General features: G+C 38.9%; 1 protein-coding gene across 1 annotated transcript in view; it reads right to left on the reverse strand.

Annotated features, from left to right (window-relative positions):
• Positions 1–15,308: 15,308 nt before the first annotated feature.
• cacna2d3a (calcium channel, voltage-dependent, alpha 2/delta subunit 3a) overlaps positions 15,309–16,463 on the reverse strand; it is a 117,515-nt gene continuing 116,360 nt past the window's right edge. The window contains exons 35-36 of the mRNA XM_055165906.1: positions 16,187–16,269; positions 15,309–16,100 (exon numbers count right to left, since the gene is read on the reverse strand). Of these exons, the coding sequence (XP_055021881.1) occupies positions 16,008–16,100; positions 16,187–16,269 (176 nt within the window). The 3' untranslated portion in view covers positions 15,309–16,007. The remainder of the gene's footprint in view (positions 16,101–16,186; positions 16,270–16,463) is intronic.

The following is a 16,463-nucleotide window of genomic DNA, read 5'->3' on the forward strand; positions in this document are numbered from 1 at the left end:
CTAACATAGTGGAGGAGTTAAAAATGGGGTCACCAGATTTTGGAACATGAAATCTGGTCTGAGCGGATTCAGCAGTGAAACAAATATAAATGCTCTGTCCCCATGCAGATCAGTGAGCTTTATGGACTAAATCTTTACTATACTTCATACATGAGTTGTCAGGGCCAAAGACCTGGCTAAACTCAAATCGCTATAGTTACACTCTGTGGCTCTTACTGTAAAACTCTTATAATATAAGTGAATGGAGAGGGCCCAGCTGCATTTAGAGCTTATTTGGGCCTGCGGTTGTGTGTGTTTGAGAGAGTGGGCAGAAGTGCAGCTGTGACGTCGCACACAGTCTGGACAGGATCAGTCAGATGGGACGGTCCCACAGGCCTGCCCTTGCCCTCCTCTGTACAACTGTCCCACCAGAAACCACGGCACCACAAGTTGTTTTAGACAGACCAGAGTGGAAAGGTTATACTTGAACTCAGAGGTCAGGACTCTCAAAGTGCAAGTCAAGATTACAGTTTTTAAATCTGTGAAAACACCAACACATTTTTTGTAGTTCAATTTATCATACAAATGGAATACAGACTTCTTCAAAGTATAAGAAACTAACTTTAGATAATAGGAAAAAAAATATGTTCATGATATAAACACATTTGGGGATAAATGACAAGAATCTAACAAAAATGCAACATGATTTTTGAAAAGAGGCATCACTTCCAGACAGTGGATGCTCTCCCCAAAACCATCTTACAAGTGACATACAGGCCTCCTTCACTGTACATGGGTTTGAGTCAGGCCTGATTAGATGAATATTTCTTATATCTTATCTTCATCTGTGTTTCATCTGTGTGACAGTGTATTCTAGAGGATACATATCTTTATACAAGAGACTGACCACAAATGTCACATTTTGATGAAGTATTTTAATAAAGTTATGTTTTTATAAACAACCCCTTAACCCCAACCACAAGGAAACATTACTTACTCCATATCTATACACATAAAATAAGCCTATTCAAACAAACTTATGTCATGAACTGTGATTCTTGGCCATAGGACACCTGGCTAAGATGAAGAATTATTATGAAAAATTCAGATGACAGAAACCAAACATGGAACTTAAGACGATCTTGTAGAAAAGAAAATGTATTACATCTTGTCACCTTCTGTGATTTTCAGGTCAAAATACACATTTCCTGCCAAATGCACAGGCTAGCAACAAGATTATTGATCCAGTACATATAACAAACAATGAGCAGTGTGTACTTCAGTGTCTTCTGATCTCTAGATGGATGTGTTTCTACTTTGGATCACATGATTAGGCTCTATGGAGCTATCCATCGTTACACATTTTAGTGTAGTATATACTGTATTTAGTATTTAGCATACCTATATAGAATAAAATGTGGCAGTGCTCAGGCTGTCTGAGTCTGGGACAGAACAAGCAGACTTTGACACAGGAAAGTGTCACAGATGGTGGGAAAGGCCGATTTTTCCAGTGTCTTTGGCTGGAGCTGTCCACATGACTGACACTAGGGCTAGTTAGTGCCCTCGTTAAAATATACTCAGTGAAATAAGGTCTTTAAACCTGCATTTCACACACACAATGTGGGGTGGATGGAAAAATGGTACAAATAAGCAAATATCTGAGCAAGTCCATTAAAATGTAAACTTTTTTTTTCCTTTTTGTTGTCTTGAACCTTTGCCCTGAAATTCAGCATATTGTGTTTGTTACTTTCACTCCATAGATTTCAATTGTTAAATCTAGCATCTTACTTTTTTTGGAAAGGATAAAAATGAAGATATAATGGTAACGGGCCAAAATGAACATAAAATGCATTTGTAAATTAAAGTTGATTGTGGTCTTGTCTTTTGGGAAGTGATTTGTTTCACAAGGCCTCAGATTAAATCAAGAATCCATTTTACATTTAGAATCCATTTTCATCAACAGAGACATATTTCATATGGTGCAAACATGTCTCTGTTTGTGGTCCATCCATTGTTCAGGTCATTCTTAATATTGAGTCTCTTTGCACTGGGACTAAATATGAGGTTAGTGCCGAGGTCCTGCGGGGACACTGGGAGAAACAAAATCAGAGTCTGGGCCAGTTCAGGTTGGCACCAGAGTTTGGTTTCTACATGATTCAACAGTTCACCGCCTTTGCACAATGCACACATCTGTCAGGCCATGTCATATTTCATCTTCAGCAAAATAAAAAGAATACATATTCTTGCTCAGCGTGAGGACCAATAAAACACATATTTATTGCAGCACTAATTAGTTCTTTCATACTCCAGACTGTGGAGTTTCCAGGGTGGCTGAAGCACAATTTGTGGAACAGACGCCAATGAAATCATGGACTTGTTCACATGAAACAAAACTAAAGGTACAGAGATATTTGGAGACATCCACTGCCTCTCAGTGGCGGTAATGCATGTGACCTGGCCTGTCTGCACAGGGGCCGCCCCTCTGCTCCTCCAGCTCACATCAAAGCTGATGGAGGGCTGGCTCCTGTCCCAGGACCATGACAGACTGGCGGCACGCCCAGAACTCCAGCCCCTGGCTTCAGGCCTACGGCCCAAGGCCCGAGGCTGTGGGAGGGGGGTACATTGAGGGGCTGATGGATAGGACCTGGCACCAGGCTGCTCATGTGTGTGGGTTTAGGTGTGTTTATGGCTGTAAGTGTGTGAGAGAGCTCACGGAGGTGCTCACGGAGGTGCTCTCGGGGCACTCAGGGTCTGGTTTTGTAAAGCCTAACAGGTGACTGATCAAGAGAACCTACAGAGAGACCTATAGAGTGAGAAGGGACCTACAGAGGGACATACAGAGATCTGCAGAGGGGACCTACACAGGGGAACTGGAGCCCTAGAGCATGAACACTCATAACCCGAGGCCTGTCAAACTCAAATACAAATAATAATGTAGACTCATTAATCAATACATGTTTGTATAAAGACATCATAAAACAGTTTACAGTTGACATCCTTGTATACACCACAAACATGTTTACAACAAATGTTGACAAGTTGTATAATATTCTGCTTTCAAATGCCATTTTAAACTTAACATCCAAACTGTCAAATGTTACTCATTTAAAAAAAAAAAAAAAACTTTCCTCTTTAATAAAGGAACAACCACGTATACACAAAACAGTGCATGTGAGGTGGCAACAGTCTTATTTTTTATTATTTAAACCATCTGTAATGACGGCAGAGTCTATATCACTCCACTTGGATTAACATTTACTCAATAATAACATTTATTGAATTCAATAATAAGTAAAACTCTCCTGCACCTGGATGTTCTGTGCAGCCAAACAGTGAAGAGTGGAAATATCTGGAGCCAGTTTGATTCTATACAGCCCAGCTCTTCATCCTTTGTGTAGTTCCCTGTCAGAGTCACCCGTATATCAGGGCTCCCTCTTGAACTCTGGGCCTCGGCTGTTTTTGTTTGAGACATGAACAAAGAGATATGAGACTTCCTCTTTACATAGTACTGCCACATGTCACATGGAAGAAGTACTCTATACACAAACACTAAAGGAACTGGAGAAGTGGAAGACTTTGCAGGTATTTTCTAAACATTGATTCCAGGTGCTACCAAGAAATACCTGTGTCTACACCACCCATAACATGACCACTGACATGTTAAACAACCCAGATCACCACCTCTTCGTAGCACCTGACCTATTATGACACTTGAGAACATTTTGTCCTCTAAGTTGATGTTTTAGAGACAGGAAAAAGGAAGGATGTGATTGAGGGCCTGGTTTGAGGGAGTGCATCTCTAGAACTACACATACTGTAGGGTATTCCTTGTTCGTGGTCTCTCTGTAAAGGTTCAATCATATCATGATTTTAAGAGGCTGCACATGGTCATAAAGATTTTGCCTGATTGGTGTATGTTTCTGCAATCTGAGCAGCAAAGATTGGGGCAGGTTTAAACGTGTGCCTTCTTCCTACAAAAATAATCAAAGACTAGCAGTGACCATGAGCTAACCTCACAGTGCCATGTGCCATCAGGCCTGAGGCCCAGCTAACAAGACCTGATTAGATTATAAAGTTATGCCACTCTGTGGCACTTCTTTACACACCACATAGCTTCAACCACACAACATGGCAGCTAACCAAAGCATATACAGTAGAAGCAACTGAAATGTGGTTTGGGGAAGAAAAGTTGAAATAAACCAGGTGTTGCACTGGAATACAAGATTCTGTACATTCTGGGAGGCTCTGAATTCACTAAGGAGATGTGAGCATAAAGCCATCCTTGAGTAGTGCTAGTTGTGTACATTTCGGGTGTGCAAAGGTGCAGACACTAAATGTGTTAATATTCACATTCAATGTCACTTATCATATGACATGATGTGATGTGATGCATCAGAACCCTTGTAAAACCAGTAAACAGCCAAACACCTGTGTAGGCGGGCCGTTTGTTTTGTAAGAGCACACAGTGCTTGACTACTCCTCTGTTTTAAATGAACATTACTAATGAGAAGAGTTTCCACTCTGCCTCTTGTGGTGCGCTCTGAGGAGAGCTGTGTTCAGACCAGTAAAACCAGTCACCCATTGCTGCTCCAGTGCAGTCAGGCTCTCAGACATTCCCCTGTACCTGCACAAATACCTCCCTGTCTCATACCAGTGTTTTTCTTTCTGATTCTGAAGCAGCAGAGGGAAGTGTCCGGGAGTCTAAAGCACTTTTGGGTCTTGTCCATGTCTGTAACACTGGGCTAATATTTCACTGCACTTTAGCTTTTAGAAGGAAAGGATTCAGAATATGATGGTTATGATGTTAGTGGGGGGTTCTGCGCCATGGAAACACTGACTGTACAGCAGGGTGCAAGGACCAGTAGTAGTTATAGGTTGGACTTTAACTTGAAGTGGAACCTGTTAAGGGACAGCCTCAGTTTTGTCTTTACTACTACTACTACTACTACTACTACTACTAGTACAACTACAACTACTATTACTACTACTACTACTACTACTACTACTACTACTACTACTACTAGTAGTACAACTACAACTACTACAACTAGTACAACTACTTCTACTACTATTACAACAACTACTACTACTACTACTAGTACAACTACAACTACTATTACTACTACTACTACTACTACTACTACTAGTACAACTACAACTACTACAACTACTACAACTAGTACAACTACTTCTACTACTATTACAACAACTACTACTACTACTACTAGTACAACTACAACTACTATTACTACTACTACTACTACTACTACTACTACTAGTACAACTACAACTACTACAACTACTACAACTAGTACAACTACTTCTACTACTATTACAACAACTACTACTACTACTACTAGTACAACTACAACTACTATTACTACTACTACTACTACTACTACTACTACTACTACTACTACTACTAGTACAACTACTACTACTACTACTAGTACAACTACTACAACTACTACTACTACTAGTACAACTACTACTACTACTACTACTAGTACAACTACTACAACTACTACTACTACTACTACTACTACTACTTACTAGTACAACTACAACCATTATTATTACTACTACTACGACTAGTACAACTACTACTACTACTACTAGTACAACAACTACTACTACTACTACTAGTACAACTACAACTACTATTACTACTACTACTACTACTACTACTACTACTAGTACAACTACAACTACTACAACTACTACTACTACTAGTAGTAGTACAACTACAACTAGTACAACTACTTCTACTACTATTACAACAACAACAACTACTACTACTACTACTAGTACAACTACAACTACTATTACTACTACTACTACTACTACTAGTACAACTACTACTACTACTACTACTACTACTACTACTACTAGTACAACTACTACAACTACTACTACTACTACGACTACAACTACAACTACTACTACTACTACTACTACTACTACTACTACTACTACTACTACTACTACTACTGTAAGGTGCAGGTGTTTTAAGTCAAAGAGTGTTTCCGAAGTGTAGACCCAAAGGCTTTTAACACACTGACATTCTTGTTAGGTTTGTCCCTCTGCACTGGAGCTGTGACTGGTGGGAACCCAACTTCATGTGAACGTCACTGTTTAAACAAGGTATGTGGTTCAAAGTGGTGTGTGCAAGATTAGAACTACTCTCCACTATATAAATTGATGTTTTGAAGTACAGTCTGTGAGTGTAAGTTTTTTGGAACCAAAAATACAGTTTGTAAAATGTACAAGATTAAAGACATATTATGTAACTTTTCTGCTAGGTGCTCTGTCACCAGATTGGCTCGGCGGAAATGTTTCGCTCCACAGTAGGTTATGGCATGGAACATATCTTTTTATTCAATTACAGGCTTATTATTGCTAAAATACCTTGAAAAAACATCTATTCTTACCTCCATGGATAGTAGTAGTAGGAGTAGCTTATTTTATGGACCATCAAGTTTAATACCATGATGTGGAATATACCAGACAAACCAATAACATCTCAATGGAGAAAAGCAGATGATGTACTTTCCAACTGAAAAGATTTATTCTTTTTCATTGAAGCTGTTTACTGATACATGTTTGAAGCATCTTCCATCATTTATTTGTAGTTAATGTTCCATTGCTGTAAATCTCCATGTTTGAAAGCCCAGTATTTCTTTGAGCATCTGTCATAATGCTGAAGATGTGAGGTGAAATATCCCACACAGAGACAGCTTTAATTTTGTTTCATAAAAATCTTTTGATTTATTTGCCCACAATGTCTTTTTTCCTGCATGCTATAAATTATGGAGGTAAATTTTATAAAAATTCCAATTGGAAAAAGGCCTAAAAAATGACAACAGAAATAAGAGGGACTATTTGCCAGAAGGTGCCTACTCTTTTTAATAAGCTGCCCATGTGTTTACCTTTCCACTGCAGAGCGGTAGGTTTAATTAAGGAAGTGGGTGGCCATTAAACACTCAGAAAAACAAACTTGTGGGTAAGTTTTATCATGTAGCACAGTTTGTGTTATGAAAACATTACACATATTCAGATTACACTTGCATCCACAGGAGCTCAGGGTTTTTTAATGGAGTGATTTAAATTTCCCAAACTTCACTAAATAACCAGTGTCAGGAGCAAATTCTCTGTAAAGAGATAAGGGCCAGTTGTAAAATTGGACATTACAGATTTTAAGATTTTATTATTATTATTATAAAGTCTTCTATAAAACAAGAAGAGAACATGCACACTCCACACAGAAAGGCCCCATAGGAGTGAAAAAATACAATACTATATTTTCATTATATCTAATGTTGCACTGAATTGTGATGGTTGTGTGAAGCCTAATTCACTTTTTATGTAACATAGAAATGACAAATAAACTAAACTAATCTATTTTAAATACCCAAATATTTAAATTATTTAGGCAATACTGATGAGTGTGGGCTGCTGTACCAATATTTTGTTCTAGTTAATGTTTGATGATTAAAATGGATATATTTCATAATAAGTTTGTGCAGGTAGTGGGCTGAAAAAGAAATATGTGTTTCTTTTTTAATTTAAACTTTTTTAATGTTTGGTTGAAAAATAGAGAAATATTGTAAAATTTGCGATATGCAATGCAATAAAATGATTTTCTGTATTGTAAGTCATGTATTGTTTATTGTATTGAATTGTGAGGGACCCTAATCTGGTCTGGGAAATGAACTCTGGACTTACTGTGATGGTTTTGGTGTGACTCATTGCCGACTCACTTTAGGTCAGGGGTTCAGTGCTGTGTCCTGTAATGGAAGAGAATAAAATTTTCTGAAAGATTTTGGGCTTATAAAGGGGTCAGTGAGAGGTCCCTGAATTTGTGTGCGGTGGGCCTAGTTCCTCTAACAGTTGTGTGCCAAAAGGGTCCAAAAACTGAGGGTAAAGCAAGTGACGCTGCCTGACCCCTACACCACAAAAGAGATGATGTCATGTCCGTCGATTGCTCCAGACATTTAAACTAAGAGCAGCAAAACCACACACAAACTAAAGTCAAGCCTCCAGTCTGCCGTATAGCCAGGCGAGTGGTGTGAATGCGGTCAGAGAGAGGAGGATGTCTAACCTTGTGGTTCTTGTCAGAGCAGCCTTTGGACAATCCGTCGGTCACAGGGTAGTGATGGATGGGACAGGGGGGAGTACAGGGTGCCTGGCGGACATTGGGGTACATATAAATGTCATTCTGCTGTAGTGATTTTGAAGTCGGGGCTGTGGTTGTAACCGTAGACTTCCCCTTCTTCACTGCTGTGCTCTGCAAAAGAAGGGCGTCGCAGTTTCAGGCCAGAACATGCGGCGGGTCCAGCGGTCACACACGTGCACATACACATGCACATCGGTCACTCTGGTCAAGCACTCAGAGGCTCATATACACATTAATGTGACCCACGCCAGCTATAAATGCAAACCTCAAACGCAGTAGATTGTAGTGTGCAAGTGCAATGCCATCAGTAGACGGGCACATAAGACATGGTTTCTATATGAATTTGTCAGGAGGTAAAAACAAAACTATGAGCCTTAGACGCAGGCCCAGGTGCAGACCAAACTAACTGAGGAGGATTTTGAGTTTGAAAAGGGTGCAAAACACTGCTCTTTCATTAAATGTTATTATTGTACCTGCCTCGAATATGGGTGCAAACACTTTTGAATGAAATTGCAATGCACACTTTTGTAGACCCAGGCCTGCTTTGAAAATTTTGCTCTTGGTGCTTGCTGGTGGCATAGTGGTAAAGGTGCACTGTGTAACTTTCCGAGTGGAGGGTCCGCCACCATAGAGTGGTTGTTGCTTTGCCTATAATTTTTCAGTGTTAGTATACTTATCTATTTCCATGTACACAAGCATCATGCCAATTTACAGCTCATATTTCTGAAGAAGTGGGCCGGCTTACAGTAGAATGTATATTTTTCAAGGTATTATTTTATTGTAAAAACACCTACAAATAAATAATAAGCAAGTTAAATGCCATTCTGTGGTACATTCCAGGGAAAGCAATCTCTCTAGCACAGTGTTTCCCAGACTTTTTTCTGGGGACCCATATTTTAACAGTCACATACCTTCGCAACCCAAGTCAATAGACATGATTCGTAATTCACAAAATAAAGGTGGATTTGACCATTATTGAACATTAATGAGGATATGTTATTGTTGACCGAGTGATCGTGTCTCTCTGAACAGTATTAGTAATAGTATTACTCATTGAACCAGCAATAAATGGTTCCATAAGTCGCCTATTTGGACATTAAATGTAGCTCATTTCTTTTTCTTTTCAACATTCAATTCAGCAGTCTGTAGAACTGTATATTGCAGACCAACATGCAGATCATGACAAGGTGACCCAAAAAAAAAATCTCTTGCATCTGAGGATCGTGACCCAGTTTTTGGGGAACAATCCTCTAGCATATCTCTATGGACACAACCAGGTGCTGGACTTTCAGTAGAAAGTTACATAGTGCAGGGCAGTGCAGATATGGTTGTTGCCATATATGATGCATTTTGGCTTTGCCTCCTGGCCCTGTCCATTGCCAAATGTCTTTACCCTCTCCACATTCCACAGTACAGCAGAACTATCCCATAAAAACTTTTAGGCCAGAAAATCTTTGTTTAAAAAAAAAAAAGAAAAAGCCCAGCGAGGGGTAGCATAACCAGAAACTAGAAATGAAAAGCAGTAATACACTGACTCCATATGTACAAGTCATTTACCAAACTGCGTCAGACCCAGCCTTCTTAGCAAGAGGCAGGAGCAATTACCATTCTGCCTCTGTGAAAGCCTGAGCTCAGCATTACAAACCACAGTACAGAAGGGTCACGAGGAGCAGCCAGTGTCCAAAGATCAAACCAGGCCGTGCCCAAAGATGCCACAGACCACACATCAGTCCACTAATTATCACATGAGCTCTGAGCCTTCATCAGTGCAATGGGATTTAGAGCTGTCTGTGCCAGCAGCAGACAGCCAATAGAACCTGAGGGACTGATTGATCCAAAACAAACATGCTGATCCTGATGAATAGTGATCAGAGGAGCCTGCATAGGGACCAGAGGAGGAGCAGAGCCAAGGCCATGATAACTGCAGACCACCTACACTCTGCTATCAGAAAGCTTTCCCCTGGCCTATCGTTTAGCTTCACTTTTAGCTTCACTTGAACATAGTGAAACATTGTATTAAAGTTAAAGGTGCACTTTTGGGCACGTCACCTGCTGGTATCCATGAAGATGTTGTTGCTTTGCTTAAACAGTATGGCTTTAAAGGGGGCATATTATGCTGTTTCTGATTTATAAAATAATGTTGTTAATGTTTCCTCATGAGAAACATACCTGGAGTTGTGTTTTGTTTCATTCACACATGTTTAACACACAAACCCGTCAAATTTAGGCTGTGGTCTTTTGTCAAACGGAAAATACTCTGTTTCACCTTGTAACATAGGAAGTGCTCCACTGTGTTTTTAATATCCATACACCTTCACTAGAATCATTTGGATGATTTCAGCTCTTTGAGCTTTGAAGATGTAGACAGTCTAATAAGAAATGGTTACTCATACCTGTGCGAATGAAACAAAATAAAGGTGGATTTGACCATTATTGAACATCAATGAGGATATTTTATTGTTGACTGAATGATCGCGTCTCTCTCTTCATTGTGTTACTCAAGTTTTAAACAATGAAAAAGAGTCATTGAAGCAGCAATAAAAGGATCCATAAGTCGCCTATTTGGATATTAAATGTAGCCTATTTCTTTTTCTTTTCAACATTCAACTGAACCGGCAATATTGGAACAAAATACTCAATAGTTACAAAAAGATAAAAAATAATACAAAACGTGTCTTAACATTTCAACCTACATGTAGATTGTGACAAGGCGACTCAAAAAAATCTCTTGTGACCCACCTGAGGGTCGTAACCTAGTCTTTGGGAAAAAATGTATTAAAGTATTTTTAAGCAATAAAAACACCCACAGTGAAAGTTTAATGCTATACCGTGGAACATACCAGGTCAAGCAAAACCATGTAGACAAGCAGATGGCTTATCCTCTACCAGAAAAAATTCCGGCATAAGGCACCTTTAATTCTGTCACTGCCCAAACTGGTGCTGGTTTGTCAATCGCGTAGACAGTACCACCAACACGCGTACATATTTTGGTATTTCTGGCTAACACTGTGCAATCATCTGTTTTCACGGTTCACTTGAGATCTCATTTAAGGCAGGGTTTTCATCAGTACTTCACGTCACGCATCCTGTCATTTAAAATATCTTCAAATTATAAACTAATACAAAATACTGACATACAAAATATTTTCATCCAGCATTAAAGTACAGGCTGTCAGGTTCTCCAACTCACCAAGAGGTCTACAAGAACTGAGGGCTTTTCTTTCCGCCTCAGCAGGGGTCCCACGCTGTGAGAGTACCAGAGGGTATTTTCAGCTGGCACTGCTCAGCCCTGGCTTCTACGCTCCTCTGGCATTCACAGGAACAAATTTGTCTTTGGGGTTTTGGTCCGTTCTCCGCGTCTCCGATGTGTGCATGTTATGTGTGGGTGAGCTAGTCAAGGCATCTGCTCATTCTCAGAGCTGCGGCTAGTGAGCGTGCGGCCAGCGACTCAAGCTATAGAGGAAGAGGTACATAAGGACAGGGGTGAAAAAATTGCACATATGGTACTGCACAAGCCCAGTCAAAACAAAATGACAATCTGAGTAGAAGCAATGGGCTGTTTTGCTAACATTAGGGGTTCATTATTGTAGACCTATTCTGAATGCCAAATGTATAAGAATTGGAGTTTCCCATCTTGTCTTAGCGGTGCCTTGTTGTGGTCCAACGATCTATGTGTGTGGTCTGGATTTGATTCTGCTGTGAGATATCATTTCCATTCAAATGTATATCTAAGGTCTTCAAAGAAAACCACTAATGGGATCTGCTCCATTGGAGGTAACACTAAAGCTCTGACCATGATAGATGGAGTATGTCTGTTAAACAAGGCATAGTGATTGAACATCTGTGAAATCAAATGAAATTCAAGTGTTTTCATTAAGTTGTGAAGATCCACAGAATTTCTGAATATAATTTTGTTAGATTTGGGTCAATTTACTGCATGAAGACATTAACTTGATTTTTTATATATGTATTTTTTTATTTCTTGAGTGACCACCAGCAGAAGTGGGGATTTGCAAGTCGTGACTTGGATTCGAGTCAGACTTGAGTCACTGTTTTTAGGATGTGAAACTTGACTTGATAAAATGGACTAAGAACTGGGACTCAACTTGGAACTTGACTCAGACTTGAGAAGACTCGATGCTTCTCCTAAAAAATATGTTTTTATAAAGTATTTTTCTCTCTACAGTTGATACATTCAGTGCTGAATTTTACAGGAACAAACTGGAAAATGTCCCTCCCACCCCTGTGTTTGTTACTTTGGATGTAACTGAAGTACTGTGATGTGGTATCCTCAAATGTACTAGAGTAAAATACAGTACAATTCAGTAAAAGAGAGGGAACTACATGAAACATGATCCTTCTATTTCAGAGTAGGCTACATGATTAAATAACTGATATTAAGCAAAAAATCTTAATTCTTTCTATTCTGACCGTAATGATTCACACTAAGGTCTTGTCAAGACATTTAAAAGGGAAAAAAAATTGAATTTCTACAACTGTTAAATACACCATGAATTTTTATATACAATTTAGCTTAAAAGTTATATAAATTGCAAAAATCTAAAGAAATGACTTGAAGCTCAAAGCAGATGACTTGGACTTGACTTGGATTTATGGGCTAGTGACTCGAAACTACACTTGGATTTGCCTGTATTTGACTTGGGACCTGACTCAGCCTTGAGGTCAAAGACTTGAGATTTAATTGAGACTTGTAAAATAATGACTTGATCCCACCTTTAACCACCTCTGACCATAAAGTTAGAGCAAATATAATAATATCTTTGCAATAATTGGCACTTTTTAGGATGTCTGTGTTTTATGTTTGGGCCTTTAGCTATTCCACTCTCTCTATCTCTCCCTGAATTATGGGGGATAATTATGCCCATATAGCACCATATTGCAGTATGTTACTTTTTGATAGAGTGTACACTGTCTGCTTGCCTCAATAGAGATGTTATTGCTTAGCTTGGAATGTTCCACAGTATGAAATTAAATGGCATCTACATAACGCCACCAGGCCAAGTTACACGTCAGATCTGTGGATAATCTGTGGATAACTCCCATCCCACCACGTTTCACCACATTGCACAATCTGTCACGTTTAACTATTTGAGTACTGCAGTCCTGACCAGTGTAGAGTGACCACATTTTCAAAATTAAAAACTGGGACACACCCAGGTTGGGATGGTTGATATAAATAAAATAGTGAAAAGAGCATGTAACATTGTCCATTCTCGACTCACTTAATCTGAGGGACTTCATTTAGTGCATTTATTTCGCTTTATGGTCATTTTCAAGCATGGTTTTCTGTATTTTATCTAAACAAATGACAACATAATTTCCCCCTTTACTGTTGGCGGGTATCAGATTGGTTAAAATCGGGACACCTGGGACATGTCTTGTATAAAACTGGAATAAATCAATGGTTTTGGATAGATCTGCTGGGACAAGGGACACAGGGCTGAAAACTCGACCGGTGACATGCCTACCTGCTTCAGTGAACAAAATGGCACCTTCTTCACTGCATCAACAACATGGCCTTTGGAGAAGTGAGGGAAGATGGATGGACAGGACAGTCTCATCTGTTCAAAGGTGTGAAAGTGCATGTCTGTAAGTGAAAGAGATTTCTCATGTAGACCAGATAATGGTGACCAAACAAGCCTGCCTTAGTGTGAGTGCTGATGGATGGTTATGTTTTGAGCTGCAGGGCCCCTCCAGGCCATTGTGTGTCAGTGATGAGTGACTCCTCTGACAGGCCCAGCTTAGACCAGAAACACGCAAGATCAATAGGAAGGAATGCAGATGGTAGATTTGGCCTTGGGTTATACAGTGTGATAGATGATAATATTCAACTTGTTTAGGAAAAAGGACATTACTAATGATTCTGTTTTGAAGTCGAAGCTTCTCTGGTGACTAAATGTGTATCCATTTGCATATCTCGCATGTGTTGAAAACCAAAAGAGGATTTTTCCATGCTCGAATTTCCAAACTGATAAGAGTGTTTTGTACACACAAAGGATAGACTTTCCCATAACTTGGAAAGCAAACAGGAATGAACCACAAATCCAAAATACAGCGTCTACGGAACGCAGCCATATGTTTTCTTAGGCCATAATTCTTATAAAAAGAAAAATAAATCAGTTGTGATAAAGATGCTTTGTCAACTGAAAGAATAACTAAAAAACTCTTGTTGTATAAAGTATAAAAGCCAAATTTTTACTGCAATTATTAACTCGTTTTCTGTTCATGGTCTGCAGTGTATTATTAAAAGGAGTCAAACTAATGGAAAGTTCAATGAGTTCTTCATGATATGTGAGGTACAGTCTGGTCCCTAGCTTTGTTAGGACCCTGTGCTTTTTGCCCCTATATGCTTAGTACAATGGAGTGATTAAAATACCTCATATTAGACTCAGATATTAGGTTCAAAAAAGAAAATAAAGGAATGGCTCTATTTGCAATAAGTCAATGATGGCTCTAGTTGTATATGAAGCTATATAGGTATAAGAACAATACAATATATAAGCATTAAAAACATGGCCTAATTTTAGTAGTCACATTATGTATGACCAGTGCATTCTTCAACTTCTGGTACGACAGACTTGTTGTTCTATAGTATGGGACCCACACGCTCATGTCATAAATGTTGAAAGGCTGTTTGTACATGCTCCTAAACAAATACAGATGTATGTTGTGGTAAGCCTTGGATCAATGTGCCCTCAACTTCAGTCAGACTTTGAGAGAAGGAAGAGGCCTCTAAGGCAATGGACGCCACACACAAACAATACTCTGACAAAAAGAGCCAAATCTCAGCTAAACCACAGCAATAATCAGCTAAATCTGCCAACAACAATAGAGCGACCTATAGGGATCAGAACTGAGGCTTTGAATGGAGTGTTTGCGCCACAATTCAAGTTATAGACTTTTAACATAGGTTTTATTTCAAAAGTACACAAACAGGACCATGTCATTCAATAAGGCAAAGCTCACATATCCACAACCACTCACAAGAATCTCAGAGTCACAGTTTATGGTTAACACTTGAAATTATAAATATCTTATTTAAAAATGGCTGTACAGTGCTGTGCAAAAGTCTGTAAAAAGTCTCAGTTTTAAAAAGGTTTTGATAAAAGAAAAATAATTGAATGTGTGGAGTAAATGAAAAAATACTTAGGTGTAGCGCTTTGAGAGCCTTGTCATGCCTGTAAAGCCCAATACAAATCTAAAACATAGTTATTTAAATCACATTAGGATTTAATAATAATAAACTAAAATATGTATTTGTTATTTTATAATATTTAATCAGTATCTTATAACCCAAAAGAGTCAAAAATAAATAAATAAAACAGATAAATTAAACTTTTTTCCCATAAGATCATTTTGCACAGTACAGTACATTTAATATTTTATTCTTTTCTTGGCATTAAAAAAACATTAGACAGACATTTTTACAGTCTCTGCCCCTTCTGACAAACTATCATCATTTGATGATTTTTTTTAATTTTTTTTTAATCTCTTAATTTTACTTTATATGATGTGTTTTCTATGTGGCTCCAACCTCAAAGCCCAGCACCACACCATGAACCCAGAAAGAACTGAACATAGCATTATACTGTAATAGTGTAAGCTACTAGGTGTGCTATTGCCATGTTTACTATGTTCAATACTTTGTATATCCCTGTTTGCAGCTTATATATTGCTTTTTTGTGTTGCCAGGTTAGGGGATACCTCAGGGCTATAGGGGCAGCAGATGTTTTTCATTGGTCACTTTTTTTAGATTAGAGTTGTCGTTTTCTTGTAGCACTGTCGCAGTTGGATTACATGCCCAGCCAAGCCGATCCTCACATGGAGAGGGTCACCTGGGACACACTGCCAGAAGGATGCAAAGGAGTACAGCAGATAGAGATGGTGCAAGATCCTTGGCTCCTCCACACTCCATCGAATTCTCCTAGAAGCAGAAAACCAATGATTAATGCTCGGAAACTGCAGCTCTACTATGCAGTACTACTGATATAACATGTGTTGTGCAAATACCTCAGGGTGGAAAGGGTGGCAGGTATCTGGACGCCTCCTATCCTTCTGCATCTTCAGCCGCTCACATTTCAGTGATTCATTATGTGCACATGAAGTTAAGGCAATAAAACAATCTGACTATGATTATGTATGTGGGGTTTTTAGTTTCCCATAGCAACATAACAGCGTGCTCTCCTCAGAAAATAAACTGTATACTGAGCAAGCCCCATTTGAAAAAGATTTGGCTGTTTGTGAAATGGGAAAATATACTGTAGATCATAAAATTTGTCTTTGTTCT

The sequence above is a fragment of the Boleophthalmus pectinirostris genome, unplaced genomic scaffold, assembly GCF_026225935.1.
Source record: "Boleophthalmus pectinirostris isolate CB_2022bp ecotype Guang Dong unplaced genomic scaffold, ASM2622593v1 HiC_scaffold_8, whole genome shotgun sequence".
NCBI lineage: Eukaryota > Metazoa > Chordata > Actinopteri > Gobiiformes > Gobiidae > Boleophthalmus > Boleophthalmus pectinirostris.